Source organism: Mandrillus leucophaeus, unplaced genomic scaffold (assembly GCF_000951045.1).
Source record: "Mandrillus leucophaeus isolate KB7577 unplaced genomic scaffold, Mleu.le_1.0 Scaffold1225, whole genome shotgun sequence".
In the NCBI taxonomy this organism is placed as follows: Eukaryota; Metazoa; Chordata; class Mammalia; order Primates; family Cercopithecidae; genus Mandrillus; species Mandrillus leucophaeus.
The window spans coordinates 785,047-802,745 of NW_012100599.1; the positions used below are offsets into that span (position 1 = coordinate 785,047).

General features: G+C 40.2%; 1 protein-coding gene across 1 annotated transcript in view; it reads left to right on the plus strand.

Moving 5' to 3' along the window:
* The first annotated feature begins 1,038 nt into the window (after window positions 1–1,038).
* LYPD6 (LY6/PLAUR domain containing 6) overlaps window positions 1,039–17,699 on the plus strand; it is a 39,100-nt gene continuing 22,439 nt past the window's right edge. The window contains exons 1-2 of the mRNA XM_011971467.1: window positions 1,039–1,230; window positions 12,432–12,530. Of these exons, the coding sequence (XP_011826857.1) occupies window positions 1,113–1,230; window positions 12,432–12,530 (217 nt within the window). The 5' untranslated portion in view covers window positions 1,039–1,112. The remainder of the gene's footprint in view (window positions 1,231–12,431; window positions 12,531–17,699) is intronic.

The following is a 17,699-nucleotide window of genomic DNA, read 5'->3' on the forward strand; positions in this document are numbered from 1 at the left end:
AGATGGAGTTTCACTCTTGTTGACCAGGCTGGAGTGCAAAGCAACAGTGCAAACTCAGCTCACTGCAACCTCCGCCTCCCAGGTTTAAGTGATTCTCCTGCCTCACCCTCCCGAGTAGCTGGGATTACAGGTGCCCACCACCACATCCAGCTTATTTTTTGTTTTTTTCGTAGAGACTGGGTTTCACTTTGTTGGCCAGGCTGGTCTCAAACTCCCAACCTCAGGCAATCCACCCGCCTTGGCCTCCCAAAGTGCTGGGATTACAGGCGTGAGCCACCACGCCCATCGAATCAGTTTTTTTAAATACCCCTTAAGTCAGTCTTGAGAACACAGAATTGCCTAGTGTTTAAAAATGCAGACTCCAAAGCCACATTGCCTGGGTTGGAGTCAGATCTGCTATTTATTTGCTGAGCCCCAGTTTACCCAAAATGGGTTAATAATTGTGCCTACCTCATAGGGTTGCTGGGAGAATAAATGGATATACATAAAGGACTTCAGTAGTACCTGGCCAACAAATATTAGTTACATTAAGGAGATTTTGTATTACGGAGGCACTTTTTAATTTTGGAGAGACCAGCTTTCCTGTATTTGTTTGTTTTCCCAAATCTGAAAGTCTGCCCTGTACAGGTTTGCATGGACACCGTGGCCCAGTACAGTTGCACTCCCTATCTGACCTGCACCATTCTCAAGAAAATGCTTCTGAGCTTTTGCTTCTGACTTCTTTATCGTACTCTGACAGCCATCCCGTGGCCTCCTGGCAAAAAGTAGCTGGATTTCATTAAAATTCAGTCTGTCTTGATACAGTCTCTGCTGGATGTAAGAGGGGATGGCTACCAATTGAGCCTTAGCAACCTGATTAAGACTGCCTCTGGGCTGGAATGTTCTAAGATCTCTAAAATTACTGTTGATAAAGTTTCTCTCCATGTCTACCCACTTCCTTATGCCCTGTTCCCCTCCATCCCATCTTACCAGCACGGGAGCTCAGCCAAGCCTCCTGTGGCTTTCTGCAGTTGATCACTGAGATGATTCTTCATTTTTCAGGTGCAAGTTCTCTGCTGTCATCCTGAGTGCCCGCTCCCAGGCTCTCTGTATGAGTGACGCTTCGGTCTGCCATGGAACCTGGCCCTGCTCTGGCCTGGCTCCTGCTCTTGAGCCTGCTGGCGGATTGTCTGAAAGCTGCTCAGTCCCGAGACTTCACAGTGAAAGACATTATCTACCTCCACCCTTCAAGTAAGACTGTTCTCTTTGCTGCAGAAATATCACTTTATCTCAATTAAGAAGTGGTTCCAAAACCAGTCAGGAGAAGGCATCCTTCAGTATAGTGAAAACCTCTGGTGATTTAATTAGGGGGGCGCGGCAATTTACAAAAGATGTTTTATGCTTTACCCTCACCTTTTCACAAGAAGATTTTTGGTGGTGTTAAGGCAAATTATTGGGCTTGTTTTCTCTGTTCCCTACACAATCACTCTGATTCTGAACACTCTTCCCCTTGTACTCATGCCGGTCCTAAGTCGGCTGTTAAAGTGAACCACCATATCCCAGAAGGAGGATTGTTTGTAAAAGATCAATCCTTTATAGGTGAGATAATAGCTGGTCTTCCTCCCTGTGCATCTAATTCTCAATTTCAGCGTAATTTCCTCCCACAACTTCCAATGCCCTCTGCCTCCTTTTGGTTTCCTATATTTAAGAATTATCTAGGGAATGCATAATAACATAGATGCCCGGATCCCTGCCCCAGAGTTTCTGATTTGCATGTATCTCAGGCTGTACCTGTGGATTTTTGCTTTCAGCAAGAACTTCGAGTATTTCTGCTGCAGATATTCTAAGGATCACACTTTAGGAAACACAGCAGTTTGACTTCCTCTTTCGTTCTCTATCTTTGTATTTATTGTGTCTGTTTGTATGAATCGTCTTCTCTATTGCCCCTGTTGAGGTGAGAGCTGGTTGTATTGTGTGTATTCTGACCTTCAGCTTTTGCCCCAAGGTGTATGACTCTTTTGAAATGCTCTGCTCAACACATATAGTTTCAGTGTCCACTGTGTGTCAAGGATTGTGATAGGCTTGAAAGCATAAAGGCAAATCAAACACAGTCCTTGCTTTTGAGGATCGCATAGTCTACAAAGTGAAGGCAGCCATGTGGACTCCTTCAATCCACGTGGTTGGAATATTTAATGTCTGCATGTTCTGAGTTAGCTGAGAGGTGGTATGCAGAATGCCCTGGGGCTTGGAGTCCACCCACTAGGGTCAGCAACTAGCTTGGCTACTTTGTGGCCTTTTGACTTAAAATAAATTCCCTGTCATTGTGAAGATTAAATTTAAAACGTGTATGAAGCACTTAGCACTGAGTGTGAGACATAGGAAATGCTCAATCAATGTTAGGAGAGTTCTTTGTGTTAATTTTGTCTTTTCTAAAGTGATAAAGTAATATAGTACATACTCCGTAGCATTATTTTATGGAACAGAAATAATATCTGTAAATCACTAGGCCTATACCACACCAGCAATCAAATGGTTGTTTACATTGTTGCTTTTATTATCATTGGCTTAGTAAACTGGGGGTGCTGAGAATATACTGCTCCAGTGTTGTATAACTCCCATACACTTTTAATACACAGCAAATAATTTCTTTAGATTTCTATTGTCTCTGTACCCTCTTACCAGTATAGTCTGGTGCCCACTGGTTAATCATATGGAAGACTTATATGACTGCTTGTTTCGTGGGGCTTTTTATTTTAATAATATGCATGAAGAGAAGGTGCTTTCATATTTGTTCTGTTTTCTAGATTGCATTTTGCTCTTTTCTCCAAACAGGCATGCTACTTTATTAGACTTGGTGAATCAAAAACCTAGGTTTCTGTCTCTTAGGGTTGATTGCCAGAGTTTTCAACTTCTGTGTGATTCTTTCTCAACTTCAGTGACAGACTCAGTAGTAACTGGGCTGCAGAAAAGGTCCACACTGGACCTACACGGAGGCTGTGATTGTACACACAGAGTGGGAAGGAGAATTAAGGTGATTGGATTTAACAACACACACACCACTTCTGCCTCAGTAGTGTAGTGGGTCAGTGCCCTGTGTGGTGGGCCACTATTTGGAAAGTCAATTTCAAAAGGAGGTCTTGAAGGCTGAGTCTTGCAAGCCGAGGGAAATCACTTCTGCTCTTGAAAAATTGATGGAAAAGTTCTGCTCATATGACCAATGTTAATTAAATAAAGCCATGGCCTGATTAGAAGAAACTCGCCATATGTAAAGAATTAATAGGGCTTTCTCTTCCCCTCACTGGCCTGAGGTGATCTGTAAAAATAGTTCACTATAAACTTGACCTGGAAAACCAAATCATGCAAATCAGGGTTCAGATCTTCATGTTCACTTTAAGAACGCCTGTGAAAGTGCCCAGGCCATCAAGTGTATGCCTGTACAAAAAGCCACTAAGTTGTCTGAAAGATGTCATTTTACAAAACTAATGTCTACCATTCTAACATTACAATGGTGGAGTTGGTAGGTGGGCCCAGGCCAAACAGTGAGGCTGAACATAGGATCAGTGGCCTGAAAAGAGTGCTAATTTTTTGCCGCCCATGCTTAAAAACACAGAGAGTCATGCTGTACTTAAGGGTTTAGATGTAGATTTCCTGGTCATTGAGCCTATCCAGGTGAGCAAGGGATCCAAGATGCATGGCTGAACTTACTTAAAGAGCCGTTCATGAGCTCCCCCTGTCACATCGAGGTGACCCTTACTGAAAAGAATCAAATTGTTCCTAAACCAGAAGAGGAGGTTGCAGAGAAGAAAAAGACATCCCGAAAGAAACTGAAGAAAGAAAAACATATGGCATAGGAATAAATGCAGCATAAAACAAATACAAATAAAAGTAAAAGAAAAAGAATTGGTGAGGTTTTCTGATATGATTTTGAGATATGGAGAAGGACAGAAGTTCTTCCTAAGGGAGATTATAAGTAGATGATTCACCAGCAGATCAGGGTCCAAGTTCTCGTTAGAGTCTCCCTCCATAACTTATGATGGGAATACTGTATAAATTCTTGTTAGAGTGAAGTTACTATGAATGGCTCCTACTTGGCCAGAACTTTGTTTATTCTGTCAATTTATTTTTATTTTTAGTTTTATTTTTTGAGACAGAGTCTCACTCTGTCGTCCGGATTGGAGTGCAGTGGTGCGATCTCGGCTCACTGCAAGCTCCGCCTCCTGGGTTCACGCCATTCTCCTGCCTCAGCCTCCCGAGTAGCTGGGACTATAGGCAACCACAACCACACCCGGCTAATTCTTTTTTTTTTTTTTTTTTTAGTAGAGACGGGTTTCACCGTGTTAACCAGGATGGTCTCGATCTCCTGACCTCATGATCCTCCCATCTCGGCCTCCCAAAGTGCTGGGATTACAGGTGTGAGCCATCATGCCCGGCCTGTTCTGTCCACTTTTAAATCAGCGTTAACTTCTAATTTCTTTGAACTATTTTACAAGTTTGTGGTGTGTGTGTTTTCACACTTTGATTTTTTAAATGGCATGGTTCTCTGTCCTTGAGCAATAGACCGTAGTAAGATGTAGTCTCTACAAATAAGCAGGTATCTGTTGAACGTAGATGGTAAAAAATATATGAGGGAAGTCTGGGATTAGTTTGGTTTTGAATTATTTATGTAGTCACCTCACTTTGTAGATGAAGGCACAAACAGGGTTCTTTTGTGAGTGAGCCACATTTCATTAATGTTACAATATGTAACATGAAGCTCAGAACCTGCTGAAGGAGGAATGTAGTGATGCTGGAGGCATGAGAACACACACACATTTTCTGTACCAGACAAGCAGAAGCTATTTTCTCCTCATTCCAATGCCCAGAACAGCCATCACTGACGATAACTGGGGAGAGATTGGAACCCAGGCTGGGAAAATTCAGCCTCCCATGACTAATCTTTTTTGCTCTCTGGTTTCCTAATCTTTGAAGTTTCTGAACATTTAAAAGAAAGAAACTTCATGGCTTTCAAATCTGAAGCAGTGTCGTCAATAATGTTCTTTTCTATAATCCTTGTGTCATTTGTTGTTGTTTTTTTCTTTGCTTGTTTTTATGTGAAAAATGAATTTCTTCCCAGCCTATGATTAAAATACCAAATCAAATAAAAACTTTCAAAACAAGAGTTAGTATTAAGAGAAATGGAGCTGCTTATTTGGTAGTCAGACATCATAAGAGATAGCAGAATTTAATATACTAAGTGGCTGCAACCTATTCTTGGCCTCTGTTTCTTTCCTTTGAATAGAAGGAAACCTTTCCTAAGAATATCCAATTTTCCTCTGGTTGCATGTTTTGAATCTTTCCTTAATCATGTGCACCAAAGAGCTGTATTCCTGTGGGGGCTTGTTTGTGCCCACGTAGAGAGCCAGATAAGTTTGTTCAGACTATATTACGTAAATCTTGGAGAATAAGAGGACTTTGTGGGAAGGTACCAGATAATGTATTTTTTTCTGTTAGAAATATGTCCCTGTTAAAATTGTACTCACAATATTTTGTTGCCAAGTGGACTGAGAAAAAACATTTATTAGATTTCTAGAATTTTTATATTTGCATCCAGTTTTCGGAAACAATGGAAGTTAATTTGGTAAGAATCAAAAAATGTTTGGATGCGTTACACATCAGCGTACCTTTCAAAACAAAAGTCTATTCTCACCACGGTTTTGGTAACTGAAGGCCTTTGTCTAGGCAGAAGTTCCAAGAGGTGGAAACAAAGACTAAATCTTTTCTGATACCGTACAAATGAATTATGGTCGGTTGAACTATGGCTGACCATGAGAGTTAATGGACAGATTATTTTACAGGAAGTAACTGGGCACTTTGGCGTTTCTTTTTTTCTTTACAATCACCTTCCCTTAAGGGACCAAGGACTTATGCCCTGAAATACAGGGTACTGAGCTTATTAACTCTGTGATCAAGAGCCAAATTAGATTCATTCACAGCTGGGGCCACAACAATTTGAAACTCCGCTTGCTCTGCAATGCTTTGAAGTAACAAAGAAGCAAATAGCACATCTCTTAGGAACCTCTTTCCGTCCTTTTTTTAAAAAAAAAAAAACCTCTTTATCAGATGCAGTGTCAGTTAGCAAGTCACTGGAGATAGTGATAGTTGTTCATCTGTAGACCTCATTTTTGGCAAAATATCCCAAGAGGGAAGAATTTAACCATTTACTTGGTATTATACCTTAATTATCCACTTAAAGCAGTATGTTTGCAGAGATTTGTCATTAATCAGGGTGTGATTATTCACTAATTGGTATTACCTGCCAAGATGTCAATAAAAGTTCCTACAAGCAAATATTAAACTCTAACCATTGAGACTGTGCACAGATAATGGAACTGTAGATTCTAAAAGAAAATTCACCCAAAATGAGATAATTTGGTTAACTGTCAGTGATACATGCTGATAAACTCAGAGATAAATGAAATTAAGCAAAGCTTCATTTTGCTGCCATAGTATTATAGTCCCTATTCCTGTTTAAATTTCAATATACTTTGGGTTAATTTCAGAATCCAGGCCTGTTTATGTAAGAAATAAGTGTTTGATTTAGTATGTCACTTGTCTCACAAAAGATCATTTTGAAAAGTCTATTAAGTAATTCAAATTTGGGAACACTACAACTTACTAGGGTGAGGGTCTCAATAAGTTTGTTCTTGGAGTAGTTGGATTGTCAGTCTTCATTCAGAATTCTTAATTTATCTCTTTGATGGGAAAGTTTCCAGGAATAACTAATTCAATATTCCATCCAAAAATTTTACTGGTTGCAGTGACAGAACAGATAAAATTTGATGCCCCAGTGAATTAATCATGCAAACTGAAGTGGTACGGGTAGCTTGCAGCCATAAACCTTGGTGAATATGATGATCATTTTTTTGAGAAATGCTGTTCTTTGACAAATGCTTTATATCTTTTTTTTTCAAAATGTCTACTTTGATCATTCCACTTCAAATTTTACAAGCTATGTTAAAGTCCAATCTTTGAAAGTTGTTTATGTATTGAGTATTTTAAACTTGATAGGGAAACTGTTTTTTAATGTATCCAATCAGGACAATTTCCTAAAATATTTTATATGATTAGTTAAAATATCTGCAAGAGTATTGCATGACTTTGGCGTTTGAGAACCTGTTTTGTTTTTGATATTTTAATTCTTCAGACATGTACAGGAATACCTTAGAGATTATTGCAGGATCAGTTCCACACCACCACAACAAAACAACCACAATAAAGCAAGTTATGCAGATTTTTTGGTCTCCTTGTGCATATAAAAGTTACATTTACATTATACCACAGTCTATTAAGTGTGGAATAGCATTATGTCAGAAAAACAACCAGAATATCTTTTTTTTTTTTTTTTTTTTTTTTGAGGCAGGGTTTGGTTCTGTGGCCCAGGTTGGAGTGCAGTGGTGCAATCTCGGTTTACTGCAACCACTGCCACCTGGGCTCAAGCGAGCCTCCCACCTCAGCCTCCTGAGTAGCTGGGACCACAGGTGTTCACCACCACGCCTGGCTAATTTTTGTATTTTTAGTAGAGACAGGATTTCTCCGTGTTGCTCAGACTGGTCTCAAACTTGTGAGCTCAAGCTATCCACCTGACTCGGCCTCCCAAAGTGCTGAGATTGCATTGTTGGCCACCATGTTCCGCTAACAATGTATGTATCTTAATTTAAAAAGACTTTATTGCTAAAAATGCTAAGGATCATCTGAGCCTTTTGCTGGTAGAGTATCTTGCCTTGATATTGATGGCTGTTGAATGATCAGGGTGGTGGTTGCTGAAGGCTGGGGTAGCTGTGGCAATTTTTAAAAATAAGACAACAACGAAGTTTACCATATCAGCTTATTCTGCCCTTCACAAAAGATTTCTCAGTAGCATGTGATGCTGTTTGACAGCATTCTACTCACAGCAGAACTTCTTTCAAAATTGGAATTAATCCTATCAAAACCCTGCCACTGCTTTATCAACAATTCTATGATGTTCTAAATCCTTTTTTGTCATTTCAACAATGTTCACAGCATCTTCACCAGGAGTAGATTCCATCTCAAGAAACTGCTTTTTTTGCTCATTCATAAGAAGCCAACTCCTCATTCATTTAACTTCTATCATAAGATTGCAGCAATTCAGTCGCTTTTTCAGGCTCCACTTCTAATTCTAGTTCTCTTGCTGTGTGCACCACATCTGCAGTTACTTTCTCTACTGAAATCTAAGTCATCTGTGATGGTTGGAATCACGTATTTCCAAACTGCTGTTAATGTTGATATTTTGACCTCCTGTGAATCACAAATGTTCTTAATGGTACCTAGATGATTAATCCTTTCTATAAGGTTTTTAAATTTACTTTGCTCAGATTCATCAGCGGAATCATGATCTATGGCAGCTATAGGCTTACAAATATATTTCTTAAATAATAAAACTTGAAACTCAAAACGACTTCTTGATTCATCAGCTACAGAAGGGATGTTGGGTTCACAGGCATGAAAACAGCATTCATTTCCTGGTAGATCTCCGTCAGAGCGCTTGAGTGACCAGGTGTATTGCCAATAAGCAGTAGTATTTTGAAAGAAATATTTTTTTCTGAGCAGTAGATCTCAACAGTGGGCTTACAATATTCAGTGGACCATTCTGTAAATAAATGTGCTGTCATCCAGGCTTTGTTGTTCCATTTATAGTGCACAGATAGAGTAGATTTCACATAATTCTTAAAGTCTCAAGGATTTTAAGAATGATAAATTAGCATTGGCTTCATTTTAAAAGTCACCAGCTGTATTAACATCTAACAAAAGAATCAGCCTGTCCTTTGAAGCCAGGCATTGAGTTTTCCTCTCTAGCTATGAAAGTCCTAGGTATCTTCTTCCAATATAAGGCTGTTTTGTCTACACTGAAAATCTTTTCAGTGCCATCATCTTCAATGATCTTAACTAGATTTTCTGGATAACTTGCTGCAACTTCTTCATTAGCACTTTCCATGTTACCTTATGATTTTATGTTATGGAAATAGATTTTTTCCTTAAACTATATGAACCATTCTCTGCTAGCTGCAGACTTTTCTTCTGCACCTTCTTCATGTCTCTGAGCCTTTATAGAACTAATGACAGTTAGGACCTTGCCTTGGATTAGGCCTTGGTTTAAGGGAATGCTGTGGCTGGTATGATCTTCTATCCAGACCACTCAAACTTTCTCTGTATCAGCAAAAAGCCTGTTCTACATTCTTAACATTCATGTATTCATTAAAGTAGCATTTTAAACTTCCTTCAAGAACCTTCCTTTACATTTACAACTTGGCTAACTGGTACAAGAGGCCTAGCTTCCAGCCTATCTCAGCTTTCAACATGCCTTCCTCACCAATCTTAATCATATCTAGGTTTTGATTTAAAGTGAAAATTGTATTACTCTTCCTTTCACCTGAACACTTAGAGGCATTTGTAGGGTTACTAACTGGCCTAATTTCAGTATTGTTGTATCTCAGGATGTATGGAGGTCTGGGGCAGGGAAAGAGGGAGAGAGGGAGATGGAAGAATAGCAGGTTGATGGAGCAGTCAAAACATACACATTTATTCAGTTCACCATTTTATGTGGGTGCAGTTTGTGGTGCCCCCAAACAATTATAATAGTATTTCAGAGATTACTGATCACAAGTCACCATACAGACACAAAAGTAATGAAAAAGTTTGGCATATTTCAAGCATTCCCGAAATGTGACACAGACATGAAGTGAGCACATGCAATTGGAAAATGACACCGATAGACTTGCTTAATGCGGGTTGCCACAAAACTTCAGTAAAAATACAGTATCTGCAAAGTGTGCTAAAATGAATTGTGATACAACAAGGTATACCTGTCCTTAGCTAAATAGAACCTTTCAATTCAAGTGTAATCCATTTTTCTATAGGTGGGTAATGTGAAGATATAAAAAGTATTTGTTTATAGTTTACAAAATACTTCTCTTTATCACAATTATATAACATTTTCCCCCTATTAAAATTTCCTCATGAAAATGGAGTGGTTGGATGGCTGTGTCTAAGCTGCTTTCCATCATTTTGTAAAATGATCTATGCACTTTTTCTGTCATTCTGTTTACGAATTTGAGTTACTATGTGAGAGACTTAGAGCATGCAAATGGGCCCATAAAAAGTTCTGATTACTTGTCTTTTTTAGACTGCTTATGACTTTTGATTATGATACATTATTTGATATTGTCACAGTCAGGTCTGTGAAGTAATGCAAGCATGTGCATAGATGGGCAGCTATTCTTGGCAAGGTGAAAATCAAAGTGATATCTGGTCCATCGTTCTGGCCTTAAGCTGCTGCCTTCTCCTTCATTTATTTTTGATAACATATCTAATTGGTTCCATGTGGGCAGAGCAATTTACCCTGAGATGATTATTTCCGCCAGTGGGATATGCAGGCTCAGCCATCTGCGAGGGAGAACAGTTGGCTCCTGCAGATGAAGTGTTTGCGTGTTTGCAGCTTTCAAATAGGCCAGGTAATTTCACAAATTAAACAACACAAGTTTTGTTTATGAAAGGCAAAACTCTAAGTAGTGAAGCAAGCAAATGATTAGAGCTAAGAAGCAATTAAATGCACATCAGTGGTAAGGACAAAGAACAGCTGGGCCTGACATTCTTCGGTGATCCTCATCTTTTTGTGGAGGGAAGGTCCTGGGTGCCCCTGACAATCTCCAGAACTCGAATCTCATGTGACCCCTCCCCACCTGAGCTTATAGGTAAAGAATAAAAGCCCTTGGAGGATGGTTCCTTCTGAAGGCAGGAAGAAGAAACTCACCAGTGGGAGTGGTGGGAAGAGTTAAGTGGGGTTTCCTGGAATGGCCTAGTCCTCAGGCTAGAGCTGGTAGCCTCTGGTGCCTCATCCTCACGTCCCCTCAGCATCCGGCTTCTATGGACATGGGTCCAAAACACACCTGAAGAGGGTCACCTCTGCATGGGCAGCATATATTTGAGCAATGAAGACTCTTCTCTTAGCTAAGGATCACCATCTCCAGGGATTCATAACGACATCACGTCTGACCAGATAAAAATTTTACAGTGTGCCAGAGAAATTGCCACTTTTGTAGATTGAAATGCTCAAACATCAGGAAATTTCGTGATGATTCAACCCAATATTTTTATTTGCATGTTGACATCTGTGTATAAGTTGACATGAGTAAGTTATTAGAAATCCAGAGAATGCCTTTTTAATTAAAATTTTTATTGAGATAATTTTACAGTCATATGCAATTTTAGGACATAGTACAGTGATGCTGAGTGTGGTAGTTCATGCGTGTAATGCCAGCAGTTTGGGAGGCCGAGGCTGGAAAATCCCTTGAGGCCAGGAGTTCGAGAAATAATACAGTGAGATCCCATGTACTCCTTATACAGTTTGTCCCAGTGGGGACATTTTGAAAAACTGTAGCATAGGCCGGGTGTGGTGATTCATACCTGTAATCCCAGCACTTTTGGAGGCCGAGGCGGGTGGATCACCTGAAGTCAGGAGTTCAAGACCAGCCTGGCCAACATGGTAAAACTCCGTCTCTACTAAAAATACAAAATTAGCCGGGTATGGTGGCACATGCCTGTAATCCCAGCTACTTGGGAGGCTGAGGCAGGAGGATTGCTTGAACCCGGGAGATGGAGGTTGCCATGAGCCGAGATTATGCCACTGCACTCCAGCCTGGGCAACGAGAGTGAAACCCAAAAGAAAAAAAAAAAAAACTATAGCATAATATCACAACCAATATATTAATATCAATACAGTCAATCTACCAATGTCATTCTGATTTCCCCGATTTTACTCTGTGTGTGTATGTTTAGTTCTAATTTTATCGTGTAGGTTTGTGTATCCTCCACAGTCGAGACACTGAAGACTTTCAGTAGCACAAGGGTTCCTCCTGCTGGCCTCAAACCCACCTCTCTCCCCACCTGTCCACACCTACTCCCATCTCTGCCATCCCTAACCCCTGACAACCACTAATCATTTCAAAAATGTCATATAAATGGAATCATGCAATATATAACCTTTTGGGATGGGCTTTATTCACTCCAAATAATTTCCTGGAAACTCACCCAAGTTGTTGAAAGTAGTAACAGTTCATTCGTTTTTATTGCTGACTAATGTTCCATAGTATGGATGTCCAACAGTTTGTTTAGCCATTCACCCACTGAAGAACATCGAGGATATTTCCAGTTTTGGGCTATGACAAATAAAGTTGCTGTTGACATTTGTGTACAGATTTTTGCATGAATACAAATGTTCATTTCTCAGGGATAAATGCCCAAGAGTAAAGTTGCTGGGTCATATGGTAGTTGAATGTTTAAGAAACTGCTAAGTTGTCTTGAGAATCCTTTCTTTAAAATGAAGAAAACATCAAACTTCACAGGATTCTGTGCCTTGTCTAAAAATTAATCTTTTCTCTTAATCCTTTTTTTTTTAGCCACACCATATCCTGGTGGATTTAAATGTTTCACCTGTGAAAAGGCAGCAGACAATTATGAGTGCAACCGATGGGCTCCAGACATCTACTGCCCTCGAGGTAAACTCTCAGTAGACTGATTGGGATCCCCTGGGCTGTCTGTGAGTGAACAGCCCTTTTGATTTTGGTGCATGTATAAAGAGAGGCATGCTTGCAATCTCAGCTGCTCCTCTTTTCTAATGCTATTAGATCTTTTGTACCACACCAGTAACATACCAGAGATTCTCAGAGACATAAACTGAGCCATAGGATTGTTTCCTTTCTCATGAAGTATTTTTGGTACTCCACAGGAGGTGATACCTTCCCCTGTACCCCCAGGTCCAGTGAAATGCAGGACAAGACAACAGCCAGTCTGTCTGCCACTCTTTGAGGCATTAGTCAGTGCATAGTAACCTCTTTGATGTAATGTATGAATTGATGTTCATATAAAGATTCCATTGATTACATATCTTGCCAGAGACTTTCACGCAGTCTCTAAAATTTAGAATTCTAAATGTCATCATTGCACAAATAAAATCCCTTGAGATTTTTAAACTATTAAGTTTTTTTTGAAGGATGAGATGAACACTGAACTGAAGTATGGAATTTTGACCCAAAGGCTCATTTCAAAATAAAGAAATACTCATTATATTCATGTCTCTTTTATCCTATAAAAAAATAGATGGTTATATTTGGCTACAGAGTCACTGTTAACTGGCTATTTTACTTTGGAGGAAAGTCTATTTATTTGGTGGGGGTAGAGATAATGAGGACAGGGAATTTTACTGATAAATGTTTGAGTGAGTAGTTAGATGGGTTTCACTGCTGATCTAATTCAGTTGTTAAAATGGCTTGGACACACCACCACCAAATCCATTATTTTTCAACACAACACGGGAATTATACAAGAGTTCTCATATTCAGCACAGTGAGTGGTATTCTGCTTCTCATGGAGGATTGGAAATTGGGAGAGCGTGGAAACCAAAATTAAAGGAAACGTCAACTATCCAAGCTAGTACTCTTTAACCCAGGAACCTCCACCTAGGGTGTGCAGTAGAAACACCTGTGAAACTTTTCAAAGAAATCACTGAAAGCTTTGCCCTGCCTAGACCAGTGGTTTTCAAGCTTCAGCAGCAGCATCATTTTCCAGAGGGCTTATTAAAACATAGATTTCTGTTCCCACACCCTTCTACACCTACATTTTTGATTCAGTAGGTCTGAGATAGAGCCTGAGAATTTGTATTTCTAAAGGGTTGTCAGGTGATGAGTTAAGAATCACAGCTGTACACAAATTGAACCAGCATTTCGGAGATTAGGGCCCTACATTGGCACTTTAAATATTGCAGTTGATTCTAATGAAAAGTCAGGGGCAAGAACCACAGGGAGCTCCTGTACATAAGAGAAATGTAATGTTGTCATTTCTAGACTCTTCTTGTTTACTTTTAGGTAGAGATGATAATGGGGTCTACAGGACAGAGAAAAACATGGAAGCACTAAAGATTGTCTTAACTGAAAACTAGATATCCAGCCATCTGAGTAATCAAAAATAAGTTTTATTGCCGCCTATAGTCACTATTCATTTCCAAATGGGCCAGTATTTTCTAACATTACCCACTGTGGAATGACCATTGCTAATAGATCTGGTTAAACCACTGCTTCTCAAACTTGGCTGTCTATTGAAATTACCTGGTAAACTTTCAAAAACTCTAACACCTAGATTTATTCCCAGCGATTCATATTAAATGGTCCAGCTAGGCATAAGGATTTTTTTTTTTTTTTTTTTTTGAGACGGAGTCTCACTCTGTCACCTAGGCTAGAGTGCAGTGGCCGGATCTCAGCTCACTGCAAGCTCCGCCTCCCGGGTTTACGCCATTCTCCTGCCTCAGCCTCCCGAGTAGCTGGGACTATAGGCGCCCGCCATCACACCCGGCTCATTTTTTGTGTTTTTAGTAGAGACGGGGTTTCACCATGTTAGCCAGGATGGTCTCGATCTCCTGACCTCGTGATCCGCCCATCTCGGCCTCCCAAAGTGCTGGGATTACAGGCTTGAGCCACTGCGCCCGGCCGGCATAAGGATTTTTAAAAGCCCTCCAGATGGTTCTAATATGCAACTAAATTTGAGAACCATTATGAACAGTGACTTTAGGCAAAACCAAGATGATTTGCTTTGTATATGTAGTCCTGTTTGGGTGGCTCCTGTGGCGATAAAGCTAGCTGACTTGCTTTTGAAGCTGGTACCCCGTTGGTTAGAGCTAGTGTATGGGAAGTGTGTTTTAGTTCACTTGTGATGCTATCACAAAATGCCTCAGACTGGGTAATATATAAACAATAGAAGTTTATTTCTCACAGTTCTTGAGGCTGGGAAGTCCCAGGTCAAGGTGCCGGCAGGTTCTAGAAGGGCATGGTCTCTCTGCTTTCAAGGTGACACCTTGTTGCTGCATCCTCTGGAGGGGAGGAACACTGTGCCCTCACATGACAGAAGACAAAAGTGGGGGAAGGGAACAGACCCACTCCCTCAAGCCCTTTTATAAGGGCCCTAATCCCATTCATGAGGGCTCCATGCTCATGACTTAATCACTCCTTAAACGCCCCGCCTCTTAATATCCTCACATTGGTGATTAAGTTGCATATGAACTTTGGGGGGCACATTCAGACCATAGCAAAATGTGACTGTGCTGCTTCTGGTACTGACTGAGCTTTGAGGTAACCTTAGTGGAGATAATGCAGAGGAAAAAGGCATGTGAACTGGTATTCTGTGTAGGCTCTGGGCCACGTTTGATGGTATACAAGTATATCCCTGTCAAAAACAAAAAAACAAGGGACCAGAAACACTGCTTGAATGCCTCTCAGAGAAAAGAGGAAGTTCCATCTTGATGCTTTCTTTTGAGGTCATAATCTATCATTTCAAAGTCCAGATACCTAAAGGTATTGCAGAGTGGTCTCTACACAATTTATCCTTTTCTCTTTTTTCCCCTCTACTTTTATCTTTTTGTCCTTCAATTTAAAGGGATAAATAGAAAGTCATGCACTGAGGTTCAAAATACAAAACAACCATGCTAGGCCCCTTGGGGAATTACAGATTGAAAGATAGGAATCTGGTTTCTTCTTTCAGGGATCAGGCAGTTTAGTTGGGCCGATAGGATCTGAACATATCAGATGTCAGAATTAGCAGGACAAAGGTAAGTGCCAAGTGGAACCTGGCATTAAGCGCTGTGGGAGTTTACAGGAAGAAGAGCTACTGGGGACTAAGGTGGCCAGCGAAAGCATCACATGCTGGGAAGATTGCAGTAGCTCAACAACTTGGAACTGGAGGTCCAGCATTGAAGAGAACATGTCTTCCAGGAGCTCACTCAGAGCAAAGGTGTAGAGACAAGACTCCCCAGGTGTGCTCAGTGGATGGGGAGAGACCTGACCTGGGAGTAGCAACTAGTTTGTATGAGGGATTATGGACCCAAAATAGTGGAGCCAGGTGATTTTTGTAGGGCCTTGAGCATCAGGTAAGGAGTGGGAACTTAAAGATGTAACCTGAGAAGGGGTGAGGCCACACTCAGCTTCCTGTTAGGCCAGCCCTATTTCCCATGAGTCTTGTGCTCTTTCCTCCAGGTTTTCTTCAGATTTTTCTAACAATGGAAATAATGCCATTTTATTAATAAATTAAAATAGAAAATGTATTTCACTACTAGCTAACTCTAGATTTTTCTGTTTGTTAGTAGTCTGAAGCAGCTCTAGGACTACCAATGGGCTTAGGAAGGGCAACTGAGATACGGAAATTCTAAGACATTCCTGGTTTTTTGGTTTGTTTTGTGACATAGTTAACTAGGTTTAAATTATCACCTGATGTGAAAATAATTTGTTGAAAGTGAAAAAATCATCTCACCTAAGTATTCAATCTTATATACACGGAATAAGTGCACACCCCAAATTGCTTAGGGGATTCACTGAATGTCATGAATTTTCTAAAGCTGACCTCAGTCACACGCATGTGCATAGAGACATAGTGTATCTTAGCAACTGACATTCAGGAATTCAGACTTGTTTTGAGTTATTGTTTGGCCAAGTAAGTGTCAGGAAAGCTTCCTCCTGACGGGAATCACTCTTTTGGCAGTGGCGGCATCCGCGGGACACACCTGTAGCTAACTCAGGTTCCCTGTCCCTCTTCTTTTCGGAAGGTGTGTGATATAAGTGTGTTCTTCTCCATTACATTATTTGTGCCTCTGGTGCTTCCAGATTCATAGTACCATACTTCCTTCCCAGAAACGGGAACTTAAGATGCTCTCCATAACTGACTCTGGTTGCTTTACTTGCTTGGCTTCCATTTCATCTTTGGTCTCTGAGCACTTACTTTGCAACAACTTTAATTTCATCAGCTACTCATAAATCTGTCCAATTTTTCTTGACTTTGTGAGCCAGAATGGAAAAGGATCTTGAAATCATATTATGTGAGGGGCCAGGTGAAGGAACTGATGATCTAAAACAAGAGTGTTACGTGCTTCGATCTATGTTTGCCCATGACTTTTCTCTGTGCTGCAAGATGAATAGGTCCTAGAGAGAGGGACTGTATAAATGGTTATTAAAAGTCTGTGGAATTAAATGTAAAGTCAAAGACATTACAGTTTTTAGAAAGGCCTGTTTTGTGGAGTATACCTAAGCCAAAGACATTATGTTCCTTCTTAATTATGGAGTACAGATGCCTCCCTCTAAGGCAAAATCTCCATTTGAAAGTATTGCTGATATATAATCAGGAAAAGGAAATTTCTGAGTTAGAGGACACATACTCTTTTGGCTCCAGCTTCTATGCTCTTCACTGTTTTTCTGTAAAAGTAAAGAAAAAGCTGGACATATCCCTTGATAGCTTTTTCCAGATCAGTTGCCTGATGGTTCTTGCTACAAGCAAGAAATGTAAATATGATCCTCAGCTCAACTGAGGACAAGACCATGGTTACAAATTTTCAGGAACGATTTCTTCATTATTGACTTTTTTCAGACATAGCCCAGGCTGAAACAGACAACCTTTGTGTTTGACTTAACCTAAGGGTGGAATTTTCTTCCTTTTAGGCAATTTTACAGTTAGAATATAGCCCTCCAATTTTTTTTTCATTTATACAGGAGTCTCTGTTCTCCTGTCTCTTATACACATCTAGATGTGCAGCATTTAGGAGATTAGGGCCCTACATTGGCACTTTAAATATTGCAGTTGATTCTAATGAAAAGTCAGGGGCAAGAACCACAGGGAGCTCCTGTACATAAGAG